The 18,041-nt window shown below is 33.3% G+C and overlaps 1 protein-coding gene across 1 annotated transcript in view; it reads right to left on the bottom strand.

The window, feature by feature from the left end:
• Nucleotides 1–1,359: 1,359 nt before the first annotated feature.
• The window catches only part of LOC129753535 (putative uncharacterized protein DDB_G0277255), a 32,464-nt gene continuing 15,782 nt past the window's right edge, over nucleotides 1,360–18,041 (bottom strand). The window contains exons 2-3 of the mRNA XM_055749357.1: nucleotides 3,039–4,197; nucleotides 1,360–1,416 (exon numbers count right to left, since the gene is read on the bottom strand). Of these exons, the coding sequence (XP_055605332.1) occupies nucleotides 1,360–1,416; nucleotides 3,039–3,929 (948 nt within the window). The 5' untranslated portion in view covers nucleotides 3,930–4,197. The remainder of the gene's footprint in view (nucleotides 1,417–3,038; nucleotides 4,198–18,041) is intronic.

Genomic DNA, 18,041 nt, shown 5'->3' with positions numbered 1-18,041 from the left:
GCAAATTTTGTCCAACACGCAATGAGTACTTTTTACGCATTGCGTTTTATACGAGAATTTTCGACCAAAATACGCAAAAACTTTGCTGTTTCAGATCCGATCGATTTGCAGTCTTCGAGTGAAATATTTGTTTCAGCTTAGGCTTTAAGAAAATCAACCATAAAAAACAATCGGCTAGTAATGAAAAAAAATTATTGATGAAAAACAAGTATTTTTCGTTCCTCCCGGGCAAAAAAACCTTATAATTTTATTCAAGTTTGAGACTCAAGTAACCCCTCCCTATGGTCAGATCTTCCTGAAACTTGGCATGTGACCTTTTGGTAAGCTAATAAATAATTTTGACTTAGATTGACTGAAATTTATCATGTTTCATTTTTCTTATACTATTATAGCCATAATTTTTAGGTGAACTGCGGTTCGTTAAATTATTAAAAACTACAAAAAAAATACTGTTATGGTAAAGTAGCCGAAACTTCTTCAATTTTCAACCGATTGTATTTAATAAACAACCACTTGAAATCTTTGTTTTAAATTTAAATTCAAGCGCAGAAGCAAATCATATTTTTTAAATGTAACCATCGAGTCTAAAACTTTCGCTGAAACAAAATGTTCTCTTAAAAAATGCGTTTTTTATAATTCTATCATGAAGTCACTAATATCAACAATACTGTTGATCATCCGCAAAAACAATGTTCAGATGATCGATAGAAAATTTATTCACCTTTAATATGCAAAAGATTACAATTACTGTTATGCCGTCCGAGATATTTGAATCTAAGTATAAGAACTTTTTTAATTTTTCCGAAATTTTATATTTGGAGCATAACTCAAAAAGAGTTCTACTGAGATTTTTTTGAATTTCATTTTCGGATTCAGCGCCCAATTTTACATTATAAATGACCTTTAGTTTACTAAGTTCTAAAATGCTGTAAACTAGTGTTATTTGACTAAGATATTCCCAGTTTTTCAACTCATTATCTAGGATACTGTATTTATTAACATGCATTATTAGTATGCTAACAGTAATCAATATTGTCGTAACCTGGTGATTTCGTTTTAGTAACAATTGCTTAGCCAATTCAAGATAAATCTCATTGTTTGATTTAATGGCAGCAGTGAAAACTGCTGAACCATTATCGCAACGTTCTGCTTCGTCCTGGTGTCCGAACAAGGTGACCTCGACCAGCTTGCGGGCGACCACCGTCTTCAAAGCTGTCGGTTTTGGTTCGATTTTCGAACCGCTGCTTCGACCCGGCGCTTCCTTCTTCTTGGTTGTGGTGATGGTGGTTGGATTATCCCTTTTGGCAGAGGGACCCGGGGCTTCCTTCTTCGTCTGCGTCTCCATCTTTATTCAATTTATCACTGGTTATAAACAACCGTCACAAGAATATCTTCCAAGGTGTGCTCTGACATGAACTATCGAAGAGATGTCCGTGATAGTGAACACCATCTCAGAGCTCTTGCGAAACCAACCAACTTTTGAAGAATTTTATACCCAAAATTAATTTTTGTTTCAAAATCACGCTTAAATCAATGTATGTTTTGTGATGAATTGTTCGTTTAGGTAAATCCCTTATTAACAGGGTTGTAAATTACTAACATTTACATAGTTATTCAAGCAAACGAAGGAGATATAGCCATAAATCTGTGTGATTTCAGTGGGTTTTCGAATGACTTCTACTTCATAGTCTTATTGTGCTATGTTTAATTTCAGTTTTATTTTCTGTATTATTAATCGCCTATCTCTACAAATATGTACACAATTTAGGTAATATCTTTAAATGCGCACAAATCTCAAAGTTTTGTTTAGGTTTTATTTTCGACACTTTAACAGCGTTATGGCTTTTTTTTGGGTAAGTGATCTTAATGTAGTGTCTTTGAAAATAACTTTAGCTGATGGATCAAATTTGCTTTTGCCAAAGTACATTCTATTTGCAGAATCAATATGTTCAGATTTCAAGTCATAGCCAAGCTTATTACAAACATTACAGACTAAACTTACAACATTTTCATTTCCAATTACTGGTATTCCAAAAAAAACATAGCATTTTTTTGAGATAGCATCTCGGTTAATTTTGTCCAGATTGCCTTCCAGTTTATTCACCTTAGTGAAGAGAGACGTTTGGCAGAGTTGAAGATCAGAAACTTCAGCTTTGAGGTGTTCATTCTCGACTTTTAAGTAATTACAATTATTACAATCGAAGCACTCATTTCTTCGAAATTCGAATTCATTGTACAATTCAACGGAGCAGTTTTTTCCCTTAAAAATGCACAAGTTGAAATGTACTGACGAATTGCAGGCCTTTTTATTACCCGGCATAGAAAAAAATTCATCAAGTTCTCAGATGGCATTTTTGGGAAATTGAGTTTTAATGATTGAAATGCATTTTTCTCAGTGTAGAATATAAAAAAGTCAATATTTCTCTCTAAAAATTCAATCACTTTTCCAAAACTCTCTCATAAATCACAGGAAGGAGATGTAATTTTCGAGCTAAAATGTTTATAAAATTTTTGCCTGAAAAGTTTTGCCCTTTTCAAATGTTAGTCTAGATAATTTTTGGGAAAACTAAGTATGCCAGGTTGATTTACTAGGTAATATCCCTATGCTCACAAAGTTTCATTGAATTCTAATATGGTCATGCCAGCATGTCGATTTGGCGTGAAATTCGTCATTTGATTAATTGTCATAGTTTTTCTGCCACGGCAATCACTAAAAAAAACGTATAGTTGCATCTTTCTGGTGTAGGCCGGGGTTTGCCACTATTGTCTTATGATAGGCCGCTGGCGTTCACATCTAGTGCCAATGACGTTGAAATATTGAGAATTCATAAATGGAGTATAGCCTGAATTTTGAGTGTAGGAAATCTAGAATGTTAAACAAAATTCCGTAGGAAGTACCTGTTGATTTTTGTAAACAAAATATTTACCTAATCAAAATCAACAAAGAAATAAATAAAAATCTTAAATTAATGCCGAAAGTAAAGGTTTGCCAATAGGGTTCGTGAACGTTCCCCGGTATCATCAGTCATTTCACCTACCTTATCTTTGTTGTTTCCGGTCACGTTGGCAACGGCAGCTGCTGCCACAGCCATATTTCCGCTGCTGGTCGCCGCGTTGGAGTTAAAGTTGGCAGCTGACATGGTGGATACAGTGGTCGAAAGTGGCGTCGATGCCACAGTAGGCGATGGCGTATTGGAAACGGTGAATTTGTTCACATTCTGTGCCGTAACTGAATTGGCCAGGTCCTGCTGGTGTTGCTGCTGCTGTTGTTGCTGTTGAAGCAACTGTTGCTGCAGCTGTATCTTGTTCAAGGCGATCTTGTTTTGGTTGCCTTGTTTGTTTTTGTTTTTGTTACTGGTCTTGGTGGCGGTCGGCCGGAGACGGCGAGGAGTACTGCTTCTTATTGGTGGTGATGGAGTCGTTAGTTCTTCTTGACGACTGCTAGCTTCGGTTGAACCGGATGAGCCAAAGCTTGCCGAATCGGTTGTTGAAGAAGGTAGTGGAGCTGTGCTTTTTGACGCACCCGTTCGAGATTCGGAAGCTTCCTTGGTTTCCCGAGTTTCTTTGATGACCTCGGTTACCTCGGCGATAGGAACCGTTGCTGCGGTGTCCTCTTCCTGGTCAGTTGTTTCCGGAGAGATCTCATTGGGTGACGTTTGTTCTTCTACTATTTCCACACTTCGCTTCCTTCGCCAGTTGCTGCCGAAAGAATGAGCTTGCAGATCGCTTAACAATTTAGCGTATTCGGGGTTGTTTTGGAACAGCTGATCGATCGATAGGAAATCGTATCCGTCTTCGTTGTTCTTGCCCATCTCTCGATCGATGTCCTCCGAGTCCAGGGGTCGATCCGAGCCATCTTTGCTGAGGATTTCTCCCAGCTGTAAACACACCAACAATATCGTCGTCAAGAGTCGCATTCTGCCGGTCATTGCGAGGAAATTTCGATTTCAATTGCAAATTCCAAAGCAACAATTGCTTTTGTCGAACGGGCGGGGTTCAAGATCACAGCAGGCGAGTTCACAGCACCAAGTTCAAAAGATGGTTTAAAGACTTTTCGGCCTTAAAAATGCAGCCGTTAAATTTAAAAAGAGTCTAGGGAAAGATTGGTCCGATTTTTTATGGCCAAGTACTCAGTGTGAGATCATCTTCTCTTGTTTTGTTTTTTTTTTCGTCGTCTTGGTGTTGCTGCTGCTGCGTCTGAAAGTAGAGAAAAGCATATAAAACAAGCGTTATTTTCTTTCTTTAACTTTTAACAACTCAATGAGTAGTCGAACAAACAAAGGAAAATCTAAGAGAAAAGCTCTCACGGGATTGAATGACGACTATTTCCATTGGTTTATTTTTTTTCTTTAATCAGAAACAGAAGACGGCGACGAAGAAAAAAATACGACATCATCTCGTCGTGACAAGGGGTTGTAAGAAAGCTCGAGCTGCGGCAGCTGACCACAACAAAACAACACCACCCCGTCGCATCGATGAAAACCAGGTGCAAAGTTCAGGGATCTGAGAGAAAAGTTTTGCTTTCGTTTGAATTCTCATCAACGCCGGCTGCTGAGTAGCTGCGGTTATGAATGACTTAAGCTTCAGAGTTAAGCAGAAGGTTAGGTGCCAAACGATGGCCTTCCCGAGTGGAATGCTCGCAATAACAATAATAACGATATTATATTTAGTGGCGGTAATTTCGATGGCTTTGTTTGGGCTGTGGTGGAAAAAAAATGTTGGCATAAAGATCCGGTTGTCCGATTTGCAATTCGATGCTACAATTTCGGAGTGACAATTTGAGCTCGACATTGGACTTGCTAAGCGGAAGACTTTTACTTTTCTCATGAAAATTCTATCGCATTATCTAACATGATCGCTTTTTAGTCGTCGTAAAAGCGGAGAGATGAAGCCATGATAAAGGTTTATGGTGGTTGTTGCGTTTTTATGAATATTTGAATTGACTCGAAATAAATTATTGTTTAAGATGTTGCTAAAACTTCAACTGTTATAAAAATGAACTGAGAATCTATATTTCATTTCAACTGCTTTTCACAAGAAAGTTTTTTTTTGTTGCTGAATATGATTTAAGTTGATGTTAGGCTTATTAGGAGCAGAACTTCCGTAAACTTCTCATTTAATTTTTTTTATTGAAATGACACTTTTAAACCCTACAGAAATTATCACAAAGACAGAAAAAGAGGATTGTTGTTGAATGAAAATATTAAAAACTTTGAGTTTGAGCTAAATTCTCAGAAAAAAATAAAAGTTTTAGAGGATCTATTGAGTATTTATTTTATTTTGAACTGCTTTCATAAAAAAAATTAGGGTTTATAAAACTTTTTTTTATTTTCTCTTTTCAAAAACACGTTAACATCTTTTTATTTTAATTATTTAATATTTACTTAGAAGGAATCTTTGTCATACGAGTTTTCTCGGTAAATTGTCTCAGATTAGCGGAAAAATATGACAAAAGCTTAGTTTAGGCGATTCATGAACGAAGTTTTTATTCAGGCTAGTTAGTAAGAGTAGTTTGAAAGTTAAACTGGAAGGATAATAAAATGTAAAAATCATAAATGCTAAATTTTCCCGATAGTGGCAATCTAAAATAGATAACATTTATGTCACGAGACAAATAAATCAACAACAACAACTGGTTTTCAAGACTATTTTTAAAAGAAGAATTATTTTGAAGACCCTAAACAAAATTATATCTTTTATATAATTAAAAGAAAAATTGGTTCTTACATGCAGAAAACATTACACAAGGTTTTATACAATTCTGGAAAATTTTTCATTCTGGGGAAATAATTATGGTAAATGATGCATTCTTGAAAATAATAACTGGGGATCAGTTCTTTCTGAGGTTTTGGTTGTTTATCATTTTGGGAATAAAAACATTTTGAGCAAGCATTATCGGGGAATAAAATGCTGTTTTTTGGCATAAATGCGTATAGTTTTGAAACAATTTCTTCAATAACTCCTGAAAGTATCAATGAATGAAGAATAGAATATTTTAAGCTAGAATGAGAGAAGAAAATTTTGGCAAAAAGTATGTTTTCAACATGTTTGGGTCGGAAACTAACTAAAATTGTTAAATTACCATAGTTTCTCTGGAAATAACTTATGATTTTCATTTTCAATTAATTTTGTTTTATTTTACTGAAAGATTTAGGAAAATTTTAATAGCTCAGTTAGATTTTTTCAAATTTTCTAACAGCTTTTTCAAAATATCTCATATGCTAGAAAGGTTCGTAAAAGCTAAAATCAACTAAAATTACAAATAAAATTAAATAAAATCAGATCGACATAAATTCCAAATCTGTTACTGATCACTTCATAATTTTTTTTATTAACTGTATTCTTTTTTGTCAGTAAATATAAAAATTTTATGTTAGATTACAGTTTTATAAAAAACTTTGTAAAAAAAATAAACAATTTCGCAAATATTTATCAAAATTTAAAAAAATAATTAAGGAGTTTTTTTCCTAAAGCATAATTTTTTTTCTAAAAATGGTTGTTTTTATCATCAAATACTTCATGACAATTTTGAATGAGAAAAAACATTTTTTTCCATATTTCGAATCCATTGAATACTACTATAAAAATTTCTCATTATTTTAAAAGTTTGCATTGGATTTCATGGATTTTGACCAGCAAATTGGTTCTATGATTTGATCAATATTCAATAGAATATTACAGAAACCGAGATCTATCCGTGTTTGGGAAGCTATTCTTGGTAGATTCTGAATACGTATTACTGATAATAAACAGAAATTTATTTTGACATTGCTTTGAAATATTAAAAGGATGTTCTTAAATGAATATTCGAGGAACGAGAATTTAAAGATCAAATGAGAAATCAATCAAGTTCATGATCTAAAAAATCCTTTGCGTAGAAGTTAAATTTGAGGAAAAAAGTATGACAAAAATGGGAAAAAAGGCATCCCAATTTGCAGTCCTGAAATCAGGGAATTTTTACCACATAAAATTAGAGTGGAGTTTTGTGGAGGTTGACCATTTGAAAATACATCCTTAAATCTTTAAGTAAGTAATAAGAATTCCTTTAGTAACAAAAGAAGCTATAAATCTTTCAATTTGCTCTAAAATCTGGCGAGTTAAGCTTATTTGATTTGAGCAAATGATTCAAATGTGGTTCAAATCTGATTCTTGCAAACTTATTAAAAAATTCTAGATTTTAGTTTGAAACTGAGCTCTTGTAAAAAAAATGCAATATTTACAATGTTAAACAATACACAAGAAATATGGAATTCCCTGCAATTTGTTTTGCAGGAAAATTACAAAAACTTTTTTTTCATTGAAAATCAATCAATTAAAATCCTGTGGATAATTTAAGAAAAAGTTTTTTTTTCGTAGGTGATGGAAAGAATTAGAGACATGAGCTATCAAAGAACGAAATAACATAAGCCGTAAATATCATGAATTTTTCGAAAAAGATACAACGGCTCACCGGCAGGACTTGAACCTGCAATCTCTGTTTCAGTACAACGGCGCGTTAGCCAATTTCACCACGGTGAACATGATGAAACCGGCGATCCCGAGCAATCGAGCTCTGCCGATCAACTGCTGGACCTTCTATCGAAAACACCATGTATATCCCGCATGTGATCTTTCCCGCTATTGATCTCTCTTGTTTCTCTAACCCCACCCATCGACTCGGGGTTTTTAGCCGAGCGAGCACATGGTCGATTGGTTCGGGTTTGCCGCAACTTACGGTCAGGTGTAGAAGCAATCAGTGCAGCTCAAGGTTCCGTGGTGAAATTGGCAAACGCGCCGTTGTACTGAAGCGGAGATTGCAGGTTCAAGTCCTGCCGGTGAGCCGTTGTATCTTTTTCGAAAAATTCATGATATTTACGGCTTATGTTCTTTCGTTCTTTGATAGCTCATGTCTCTAATTCTTTCCATCATATACGAAAATGTGATCATTTTCAGGTACAAAGATGTACCAATCGATTTCATAACATCAGTATTGAAGAAAAAGTTGTTTTTTTTACTAAATAAATGAACTCAAATTCTACTTTAAATTTGTAATTTTCAGCTGAATTTTGTATCGTAAAATTGGATTAGAAGAAGAATAACCCTAACGGGTTAAACTCCTATCGAAAAATAAAAAAATAAAAGTAAAATAGGGTAAATACGGACGCAAATGGAAAAAAATGTTATGAACCGAATATCAAGCATTCTCACATTATTTATAATCCTTTGAGGACCAAAGCGTTCCTTGATATATTGTGTGAAACATACATAAGTTCAATTTAAATCATGTTGCTCGAATAAACTAAAAAAAATAGTCTTTGAAGCATAAACAAATCGCCAAATTTTATACTATGCCAAGTGTTGTTTTGCATCACTGAAATAGTGATATGACATTTCAAAAAACTTGGTATATCGAGAAGAGATCTTTCAACATGGTTTTGGCAAGAGAAGGAAGAAAATTTATTTAAATTGCTTCGAATGGTGACATATTTCAACAAAACATTCTTTGGCTCACTAATCGTTGGGGTTTAATCGGGATATGCCTATAAAAGTGTTTAAAATCCCCCGAGATTGCGGAAAATAATGTAGAACTGAAGAAAATTTACTTTTAAGATTATCCTGAAAAATAGGGTTCCCAGCTTCCAAAGCGAAGCCTAAAAATAAAAATCTAAATTTCATTTGATTTTTTTGCCCTTTAAGTTAGGAACCACCATCAACATTTCTGCAAATATAAGGCAGGAAAAAAATTCATATTCTTTTTTTATCAATTACACCACCCCCCCCCCCCCCCCCCCCCCTCCTTTCGATTATCTGAAAATCTCGATGGGGGGAAGAAATAAAGTTTAAGGTATTTTATTGAAAAATTCTATGAGAGCCAAAATAGTTGAAAGAACGAGAATCAAACTGTAGATGATGAAAATTGTATCACTGGTTGAATTCGATATTTCAAAAATGTTCGATTTGAACTAGTACATTGTAAGCCAGTTTGTTGCATGCGATTTATTGAAATTTGGATTAGTTTTAGTTCACCTCTCTCGACAATGCCTAGATGGATATTGATAAAATTTTCAATGAATTTACCTAGTAATGTAATGTGTACTGAACGTGTGCAAAATTTGGTGACAATCTGTTCAGTGGTTTTTGAGATACCGTCGAATACTGAAGTTCATTGACAAAAATGTTTGAGCAGAATCGAGAAAAATTCCAAAAAGTTTCAGTGGGAGACCCAAAAATAGCCGAAAATCAACTATTCGACAAAAATCCACATGGTTAATCGCTAAGGGGTCCTAGAGGATCCAATATGTAGCTTAAATTTTAATAAAAGTGAAGATGATTGTTTCCTGAAGTGGAAGGAATGTGATAGGTTTTTCACAAGCTCAATAGGAAAACATGAATGAAGGAAGTGATAGAAAAGTCAAATTTTTCTGACTGGTTCGTCTAACTGATTTATAAATAGGCCTGACTTCATTTCTATAGAGAAGAAAAGCTGCCCACTGGTAAAATAAACAAAATACGGTGGTCAAATCGTGCGCAAAACATTAGGACTGCTTGTGAGGAGATATTTTATAAAATTTCGAAATGGACAGCAAAACGAACTCTTTAGTGGTCATCTGGCAGGATTCCAACCAGAAACTTTTCGTTGACAAGTCTCACCTGTATTTTCTGGAGATAATCAAGGAGACAAAATTCAAAGAATTAATGTTTAGGGGAGAGTGGGGATACTTGATCCCCTTTTCTTATTTTCACCATATCTTATTGGAAAAATTTAGCAACTCGCCGTCTTTGACATTTTCTGATAGCTTGTAACTTCAAGTTTCTATGCTCCAAAAATTAGAACGATACTTGAACCCGTTGAAGAACTAGAAGCATTTTCGTGGGAGTAAAAAAATTGCGATTTTTCTGAAGTTAGGGGAGACTTGATCCCCTATTGAAGGAGACTTGATCTTTTATTCAGGAAGCCCTAATCCTTGTATAAAAATCAAACAAAACCCCAAGATAGAATGTTAATTGACTATTTTGGTCATGTTTGTTCTCATTTCACAATTTATAGCAGACATAAGAAGAAAATTCTATAACTTTGTCTCAACGCTAATTACATTGCATACTTGAAGGCGCTATTTTTTATAATTAAGAGAAAATAAATTATTTTTGCTCTTTTCTTTAGACAATTGCTTGATAAAATTAAATTTTTTGGATAAATATTAGTAATTTCGTAATCAGCAATCATAACGATCAATTCAGAAGAAGAATATGCCGTTTGGAAGGGGGATCAATTGTACCCAACTCTAAGGGATCAATTGTACCCATAATCAACATTTTAGAAAACTTTTTCTGAAAAAAGTTGAGAGTTTTCCATCGCTTAGAAAATTTGGTATTATGAAGTTCATTTTACGCTCGAACGATTGATACATTGGGACAAATATTTTTTTCATTATTTCCCATGTAAAGAACATTTTAAAGTGATGAAAAAAGATCTTCAAGTTACATTTTGTGAAATTTTTCAAACAAAGTTCAATTTCTCTAACAATTATTTTGTTAAATTTTTTTAAACTACAAGCATTGTTATTTTGCTCATTTTGGCACATTATTCTAGAACATTTGATCTTTGTAAGATATTCCAGTTTCGAGATACAGCTAAGGAATCAAGTATCCCCAGGGATCAAGTATCCTCATTCTCCCCTACCGTTTTCTCTGAAAAGCTTATACACTATTTAAGTTGAATCTGAAATCGTGCCATTTTCGCAAAAAACGATGGGGGTGTGATAAAAAGTCAAATGTGTTGGAAAACAATCGGCTAAATTTGTTATAATCTCAAAAACCACTTGACAAAATATCACAAAAATTTGCTCATGAACATTATATTATCATATTAACTTCATTGAAAATTTCATCAATTTTAATCTATGCATTCAAAAGTTAATCACAAAAAATTTTTTTCGAATACACTCCAACACAGACACTCGAATACACTCAACAAAATAGTCATCTTGAGAATTATATCTTGATTATGAAAGTAATTTACGAGCTGTATCTGAGTCTGAACTTTGAATACATATTCGCTTTGAATTTAAATTGTGCACCTGAACTCAGTATTCGAATTTTGGATCTCTTTCCGAATTACAATGCGATTTCAAAGATAAACAGAAAAAAATAGTTCCTTAATTTAGATTATAAATCAGCGTTTCCGTTACGAGTCAAGAACGGAAGTTTGTTTCAAACTCTCAACCATGGATCTGTAATTTTAATTCTAAAGTTTTGGGCTTCAATCTGAATTTATTATTTTTATTATAACTTGTAATCCGGCTTGCGAATTAAAAAAAAATCTGAATTAAATAAAAAAAAAGAAGAACCTGATTGTGAGTTATCAATTCTGGATGATCAATTCAAAGCTTAACACTTCATTTTATTTTTTTTTATTTTCCTTAAAAATTATTTTTTACAGTTAGAAATGATGAGCACATCAAGAAAAAAAAATAAAATACGATTTTTCACTTTTTCCATACATTAATTGTTGCAAATTTGTTACTTTATGAAACGAAGGGTTAATAACGTTTGATTTCTGCATAAGAACTTTGTTATAATACTTTTTAATGGGATTTAAATATCTTTAGCTTGAGAATTTCATATAAATATCAAACAAAAACTCAGGATGGTATTAATTTTTTTTTTCATACTTGGAAAATTATTATGAAAATAATGAAAAGGTATGTGAATTTCGAAAATCATTAATCAAATTTGTTAATGAAATTCAAACCAGATTTGAACGATTTCAAAAGAGCATTTCATTTCTTTTTTTTAATTATGATTCGAACCGAAAATCTAACATTCAAAACTGGATATCGAATTCAAAATATGAAAACAGGAAAACAATTAAGATATTGATAATATGGAACCAGAACACCTCTGCAATGAGTTTAATCTTCTTGAAAATTTAATGTTAAGAAACGAGTTTCTATCAACAGGCAAACAAATTTTGAAAAAATGAAGCAGAATTCTTAATTTGAGATTGATTTTTGAGGTTTTGGTATTATCTTTGAGTTTAGATTGTTACTCTTGAGTCTTGAATAACTTTATTGAATGATCAAAATTTGATTAAGAATTTCAAATTTTGAGTGCAGAGTAGAATACATCAATTGCTTTTCTGGACCCTCATGCGGGGTTTATCCCCCTTCCCTTCCGTTTCTAGGGCCATGAAGAGAGATGACAAAGATTTTAAAAATACAATTTGAAAAAAATCTTTTTTTTTTATTTTTGGACGTCTAAATTATTAAAATTGGTTGAACTTTTAAACATATCTAATACCCAAATAAATATAATATCCAAAATAACAGAAAAATAGTGAGAGATGTACTAGCTGTGCTAGATTTGGACTAAATGCTCGAAATCTATCTTTTTCCAAAAGCTAAGGTTTCAAATAAAGATTATAAAAATTTTAAAAAAGGAAAATGAGAGGATTTAATTAAATTTTCATCCTGATATTTTTACAAACATTTTAAAATTTGGAAGGATACTGGAAAAAAATTGAAGTAATCATACAAACTTTTGACTTTGTTTTGTATTCGAAGGCAAAAGTACAACCGTTGTCTGCAGGCGTTACTTGATTTTCACAAGAGTTTTTTCCGGCTTTGCGAAAAATTGTGTAAAAAACTAGTTGCAAAATTCGATTTTTTCAGCAATCGACGTTATTATCCACTTTACAATTTACAATTCGGGATGAAAAAAATTACTTTTTGCAACTTATTGCTAACATTTTTGCAACTCCGCACTACAATGTCTGTTTTCAATATTACTGAGTTTGGTTTCGAAAAGAGCTGCCTTTCCTGCCGTAAACAACAGTGTCGAAAAGAAGTACTTTTCGATAATGCTTCGAGAACAGTGTCAAAAGTTCCACATATAAACACTGTTATGACTTTGAGGGAAAAAAAACTGCCATCCATCATTTCTGATATCAAAAATTGGGTTTCGGGGGTATTTCCCAGAGTCGCAAAATATATGTGTATGCAACTCGTTACAACTTGATGTAACTTCTTTCCAGGAGATAACTTGCAAGGAAAACAAAAAACCCTCGATCGAGTGCCAAAAGGTCAGCCCCGAGTTCAACGCCTGACTCTCCACCACGTGTTCCATATTCAGCAGCCAGGCGGTGGCGCCCGCTCGCATTTCCGTTAGAGAGACTGTTTTTTTCGCTCGCCTCAGCATCATTCGGAAATCGGAACCCGAAACAACAAAATAGCATCAAGATACCAATTCGGTACCGCTCTCGGTAAGTGAAATGGTGCTTGTTTGCGCTGACGTCGAAAATTGCATTCATCTGCGATTCGGTGTGCGCTTTTTTCTCTACAAAACGATCTTCAAGCGATCTGATCAGCCGAAAAAACAACAGAAGAAGAGGAGAGGGCAAAACGGGCCGAAATAAACGGGAAATAAGGGCAGCTCGAGAGTCGTCAGCATCGCTCGGTGCAGTGGTTTACGTTTCAACTGCAAAGATGAGTGATCATTAAAATTTTAACACCACCGCTCAGTTTTTTGTTTTGGGTTTGTCTGGAAACGCGCGAGATGTACTAAGTATGATATTGTGGCGGATCATTGTCGCCTTGTTTTTCGACTAGCTATTTAAGAGAAAGAAACTGGAACTCCAAGGGGAAGAAATGATTAAAAGTGGGTTTTGGTTTTATGACTCTCGGTCGAAAAAGGTGGACTTTGATGTACCCACTCTTCTGACAAGTACCTACTCCTAAATAAGAGATGCTAAACAGCGCGCGCGCAATGGTAACGAAATAATTACCCATCAACATCATAGCTCGAGCTTCAACTTTCCACCGACAGCCAGACATTTACATACTTAGTTCTCGCGAAAACGGGCCAAAAGGCGTCAGGTTGCACGCTATAGAGGTTCATGGCCCAAATTCTTCCAAAACTCATCTCTCAACAGTAAGAGTGGGTTTTTGAAGAAGTATTAGCTTTCATTTATGATCCAAAAGAAATTGCACCCTTGGTGGTCAACAAATTAGGGACCCAAGAGATTGTGTCCAGTAGGGTGTTTCCAATTTTTAGTTTTACAGGCTTCAACAAAATTATTAAACAAATTGTTGCTGATCGTGGCCTAGAGGATAGTGTTCAAGTCTTCTAAGCCAGCAGTCATGAGATCGAATCTAGATAACGGCATACATAGTACTTTTTCTGTGGGCTGATGGTTTTAGCATTTGTCAGATGTAAGATTGTAAGATTTGTAAGATAGTCATCATATTCTTGAAGATGCATGCCTTAGAGTTGAATAAGTGAGGCTCTCTTAGATCTCATGAAGTTTCATTGGAATTTTGTATGGTTTATTTTAAAATCTAACAAAAAGTAACATAAAATTAGTGTTTCCATGAAAAGTATGGACTTTTTAAATTATATTTTCAGTTTTTTTGGAATACCTAAATCATAGGTGATATTTATTTAGATCTGAAATAGGAAATTGAAAAATGTATATTAAAAAAAAACTCTAGGAATGATTTTATTCCAATTTCATTTAATCCATATTTTAATAAGATTTTAAAGCTTTTTCTACGAATCTACAAATTACTATATGTAAGTTTATCTAGAAATAAAATCGACTATTGCACCATATTAAGTGCAAGTGATCAAAATGTTAGAGTCGTATTGGTCGATTCTTCGAAAATAATTGATAAACCAATGAAAATAAAGTTTGAAAATAACTTTTAAAGTATCTTTTCAGGAAGAGGCTTTTGTTTCAAAAGGGTTCAATCCATGGCCGTAGGAATGGGGATGTTTTGGGGATTAAAACCATACCAAGCTAAAAGTTCTTCTTTAAACTCGAATTTTCAAATTCCTAATCTAATTTTGATGAACGATCAAAAGAAATTCAAAAATAAAAATCTCGACTCAGAACTTAAGTCCAGACTTTGCCTGATTTTTTTTCACTTTATTTGCTGAATTAAACAAACACATAAATGGAGTCATGTTTCAAAAAATTTGGATGCAAAAAACATAATTCTAGTATTTTGATTGCAAATTTTTTGAGAACATCAAAAAATATATATCATGACAAAAAATAACTACAAGAAAAATATGATTTAATACGTTTGTCGCCAAGCGTCACCCACTCCAAAAATGTCCAACTTTGAAAGGCCAAAACATCAACAGGAAATATCGTATCGGCTCCTAATTTCGGCTAGATAACGGAGAATAATATGATTATAAACCGAGATAATTGCGAATAAAACATATATCTCAAAATTACTTTTTTGGATTTTGGAATTTAAACATATTTTGCGCCACCCACTCTTAGCAACGAACGGGTGACAGATGTGTTTCGATAAAAAAAAACAATGTTTAAGGTGTTTTTTTTCTTGATTTTTATGAATAATTTTGATATTAGCGAATAATAGAGGAAATAGCCCCGGATACTGATGAAAAAAGGAAGCTTAGGTTAGAATCATTCCGGATTTTGTGGATCTAAATTTGCTTGAAACCTTCAAATTCGATGTATGTGATCAGATTTCGGGTTATGTATCCAATTTGTTGTTCTTGAACATTAGTTTGGATCATCATTGGAAGGAAATTCTGATTCGAATTTTGGTTTTTCATTTCAAACTTAAACTAGCTACATTTTCCATATTCGAAACTCGAAACACACCATTTCGGAATATAAAAGGGAAATTACAAACCATTTTAAAGATACGGATTTGAAATTTTTACTTTTAATTCCAATGCAGAATTGGATCTAAACATAGTTTTATAACCCATGAGAACCAGAATTGAAAAATCGGAAATCTGAAGTCTGAAGTTTAAAAATTTACATCAAAATAATGTTAAACTTCAAAGAAATAACTGAATGATTCCTGGTTTAGGGCTTTGATACAAATTTCAATGTTTGTAAAAAAATTATTCTAAATTTTTAATTGTATAAATCCTACATTGTACAATATAAAAAATAGTGATTTTAGAAACAAAATTTAAAAAAAAATCAAATACAAAAAATGATACAATTTCCATCTTCTACTGTTTGATTTTCGCTCTTTCAACTGTTTTAATTTTCAAATAATTTTTCGAATTTTCCAATGGAAAGCCCCAAATAGATATTATTTATACACACCTTTCGGAATTTCGAAAGTATAGGAGTGGGAGATGACTATTTATAAAAGACTTCGATATTAGTAATAAGAATTATTATTTGAAAATGAGATTCAAAAATCGTTCTAAAATTCAGAATTAATATTTTGAACTCAGGTTCAAAAGGCAGCATACAGATTTGGAAATAATATAAAAAATTCAAATTAAGATGCAGTTCGAAGTTGAGTTTTATAATCAAGATAACAAAATCAATGTGAGAATTTTATTGGGGAATCCGATTGCAGAAGATCGCCGTTTAATAGTTTTAATTCTGGGTTCAAAATTTAAACATTTTATTCAATCCGAGTCAGTTTGGAAATACAACCAGAAGAAACCACAAAAATAAAATAAAATTTTTAATCGTTTTGAAAATTTTGATCTTTGAAAAATCTTGATTTCTATTTGAATAAATTTCCACAGTATTAAAATTATGAAATAAATAATAAATGATTAATAATGGTTGGTTATGTACAAGTTCAGTTGAATTTCAGTCATTTTTTTTTTGGTTTGTTGTTTAACATTATTTACAAAGCAGATTCTTCAAAAAACAAAGTTTCAACTTATAATCTCAAATTTTTAATCTAGTTTACAAGAGTATAAAATAGATCTGATTTGAACTGCAAACTTCATCTCCTAATTTTATTTCTTCTATTTTCACAAATGCTAATAATGGTTATGCTTGTAATTAAAAAGAATAAGCTTGTAACTAGCTAATTTATGCAAAATCAAAAAAAAAATCTTCATAATGAAACTCTCGAAATCCCTTTACTTTTATAAACTTCATAATAAAATTGACGACTTCTAGAACCTTCGTTCGAAAGTTAGGATTTTAAAGAAATATCTAACTAGAGCTTAAGCCCGTGCGTAGAATTCGTACATGGGAGGAAGAGCTTTCGAAATTAAAATTTAGCATGAAACAATACGATTTCAAAATTCCAAAAAAGCACATTAAAGTAGGAAATTTATTTCTAAAACCATTTTCTTATTCTAAACTATCACATGAACTCGAAAACATAATATTTTTTTTCTTATACGATTCAAAAGTCAATGTTTTTAAAACACTAGAAAACGAATGCGAATTTAAATTTCGAATAAAACCAAAATTTAAAGCTTCGTACATGAGAATCAGTGCATGAAAATAGAATAAGGTACACCGGGGTAAGTGGGGACGCGGGGTAAGTGGGGACGGTGGCTATTAAAACAATACTGTAAACTATTTTTTCAAACTTTTAATGTAGAATGTTAAATTTACTTGTAATCTATCCAAAAACTGTAAAAGAGATACGGTTCCGACAATAGCGTATGTTTACGGTGACTTTTTGGTAATTTTCTATTTTCAACTACGATGTGGAGTTGATGTGCATCTTTTTCAATCGCAGATTTCTTAAGAAATTAGCTGGCTCTTGAGCTTGAGCTTGAGCTTGAGCTTAGATAAACCGTACATTTCAGTAGTTGCTTCTCCGTGATTGACAAGAACCATCAAAATTGTACACAGATCCAAATAAATGGGGCTTGGGATTAGCTTACCATTTTCTGTGTACACGTTTCGAAGGTTCCTTATCTTATATGGTCAATAACGGCGCCGGCCACGTCCTTACGGTTCATCGGGGAAAGGGAAGGATTGTTAGTTCGACTTCCGTTGCTACTAGAGACCGAATACACCTCTAAATCTCCACGGTCGTCACAGGAAGGGTGGTTTGTTAGTGGGGAAGGTAAATTAGATCTGGATTCCCTTTGGGAAGGGATGTGATCAAAGCAAAGTTAAATATTTAATGTTCGTCGCGTCGCACACTATCGAGTTCATCGCGTTTTTATTTAGAGCAAATACGTCCTAACGTGGCATTGTCATACACATACAATGTACTTAGCACCGGTGCAACTCACCGAGTTTTACCGCGCGTTAATGACGAGGAGAGAAAACGTCCTAACGTGGCATTGTCATACAC

This window comes from Uranotaenia lowii, chromosome 3, assembly GCF_029784155.1.
Source record: "Uranotaenia lowii strain MFRU-FL chromosome 3, ASM2978415v1, whole genome shotgun sequence".
Lineage (NCBI taxonomy): Eukaryota > Metazoa > Arthropoda > Insecta > Diptera > Culicidae > Uranotaenia > Uranotaenia lowii.
The sequence above is the reverse complement of the archived record's forward strand: the minus strand, read 5'-3'. Positions and strand labels throughout refer to the sequence as shown.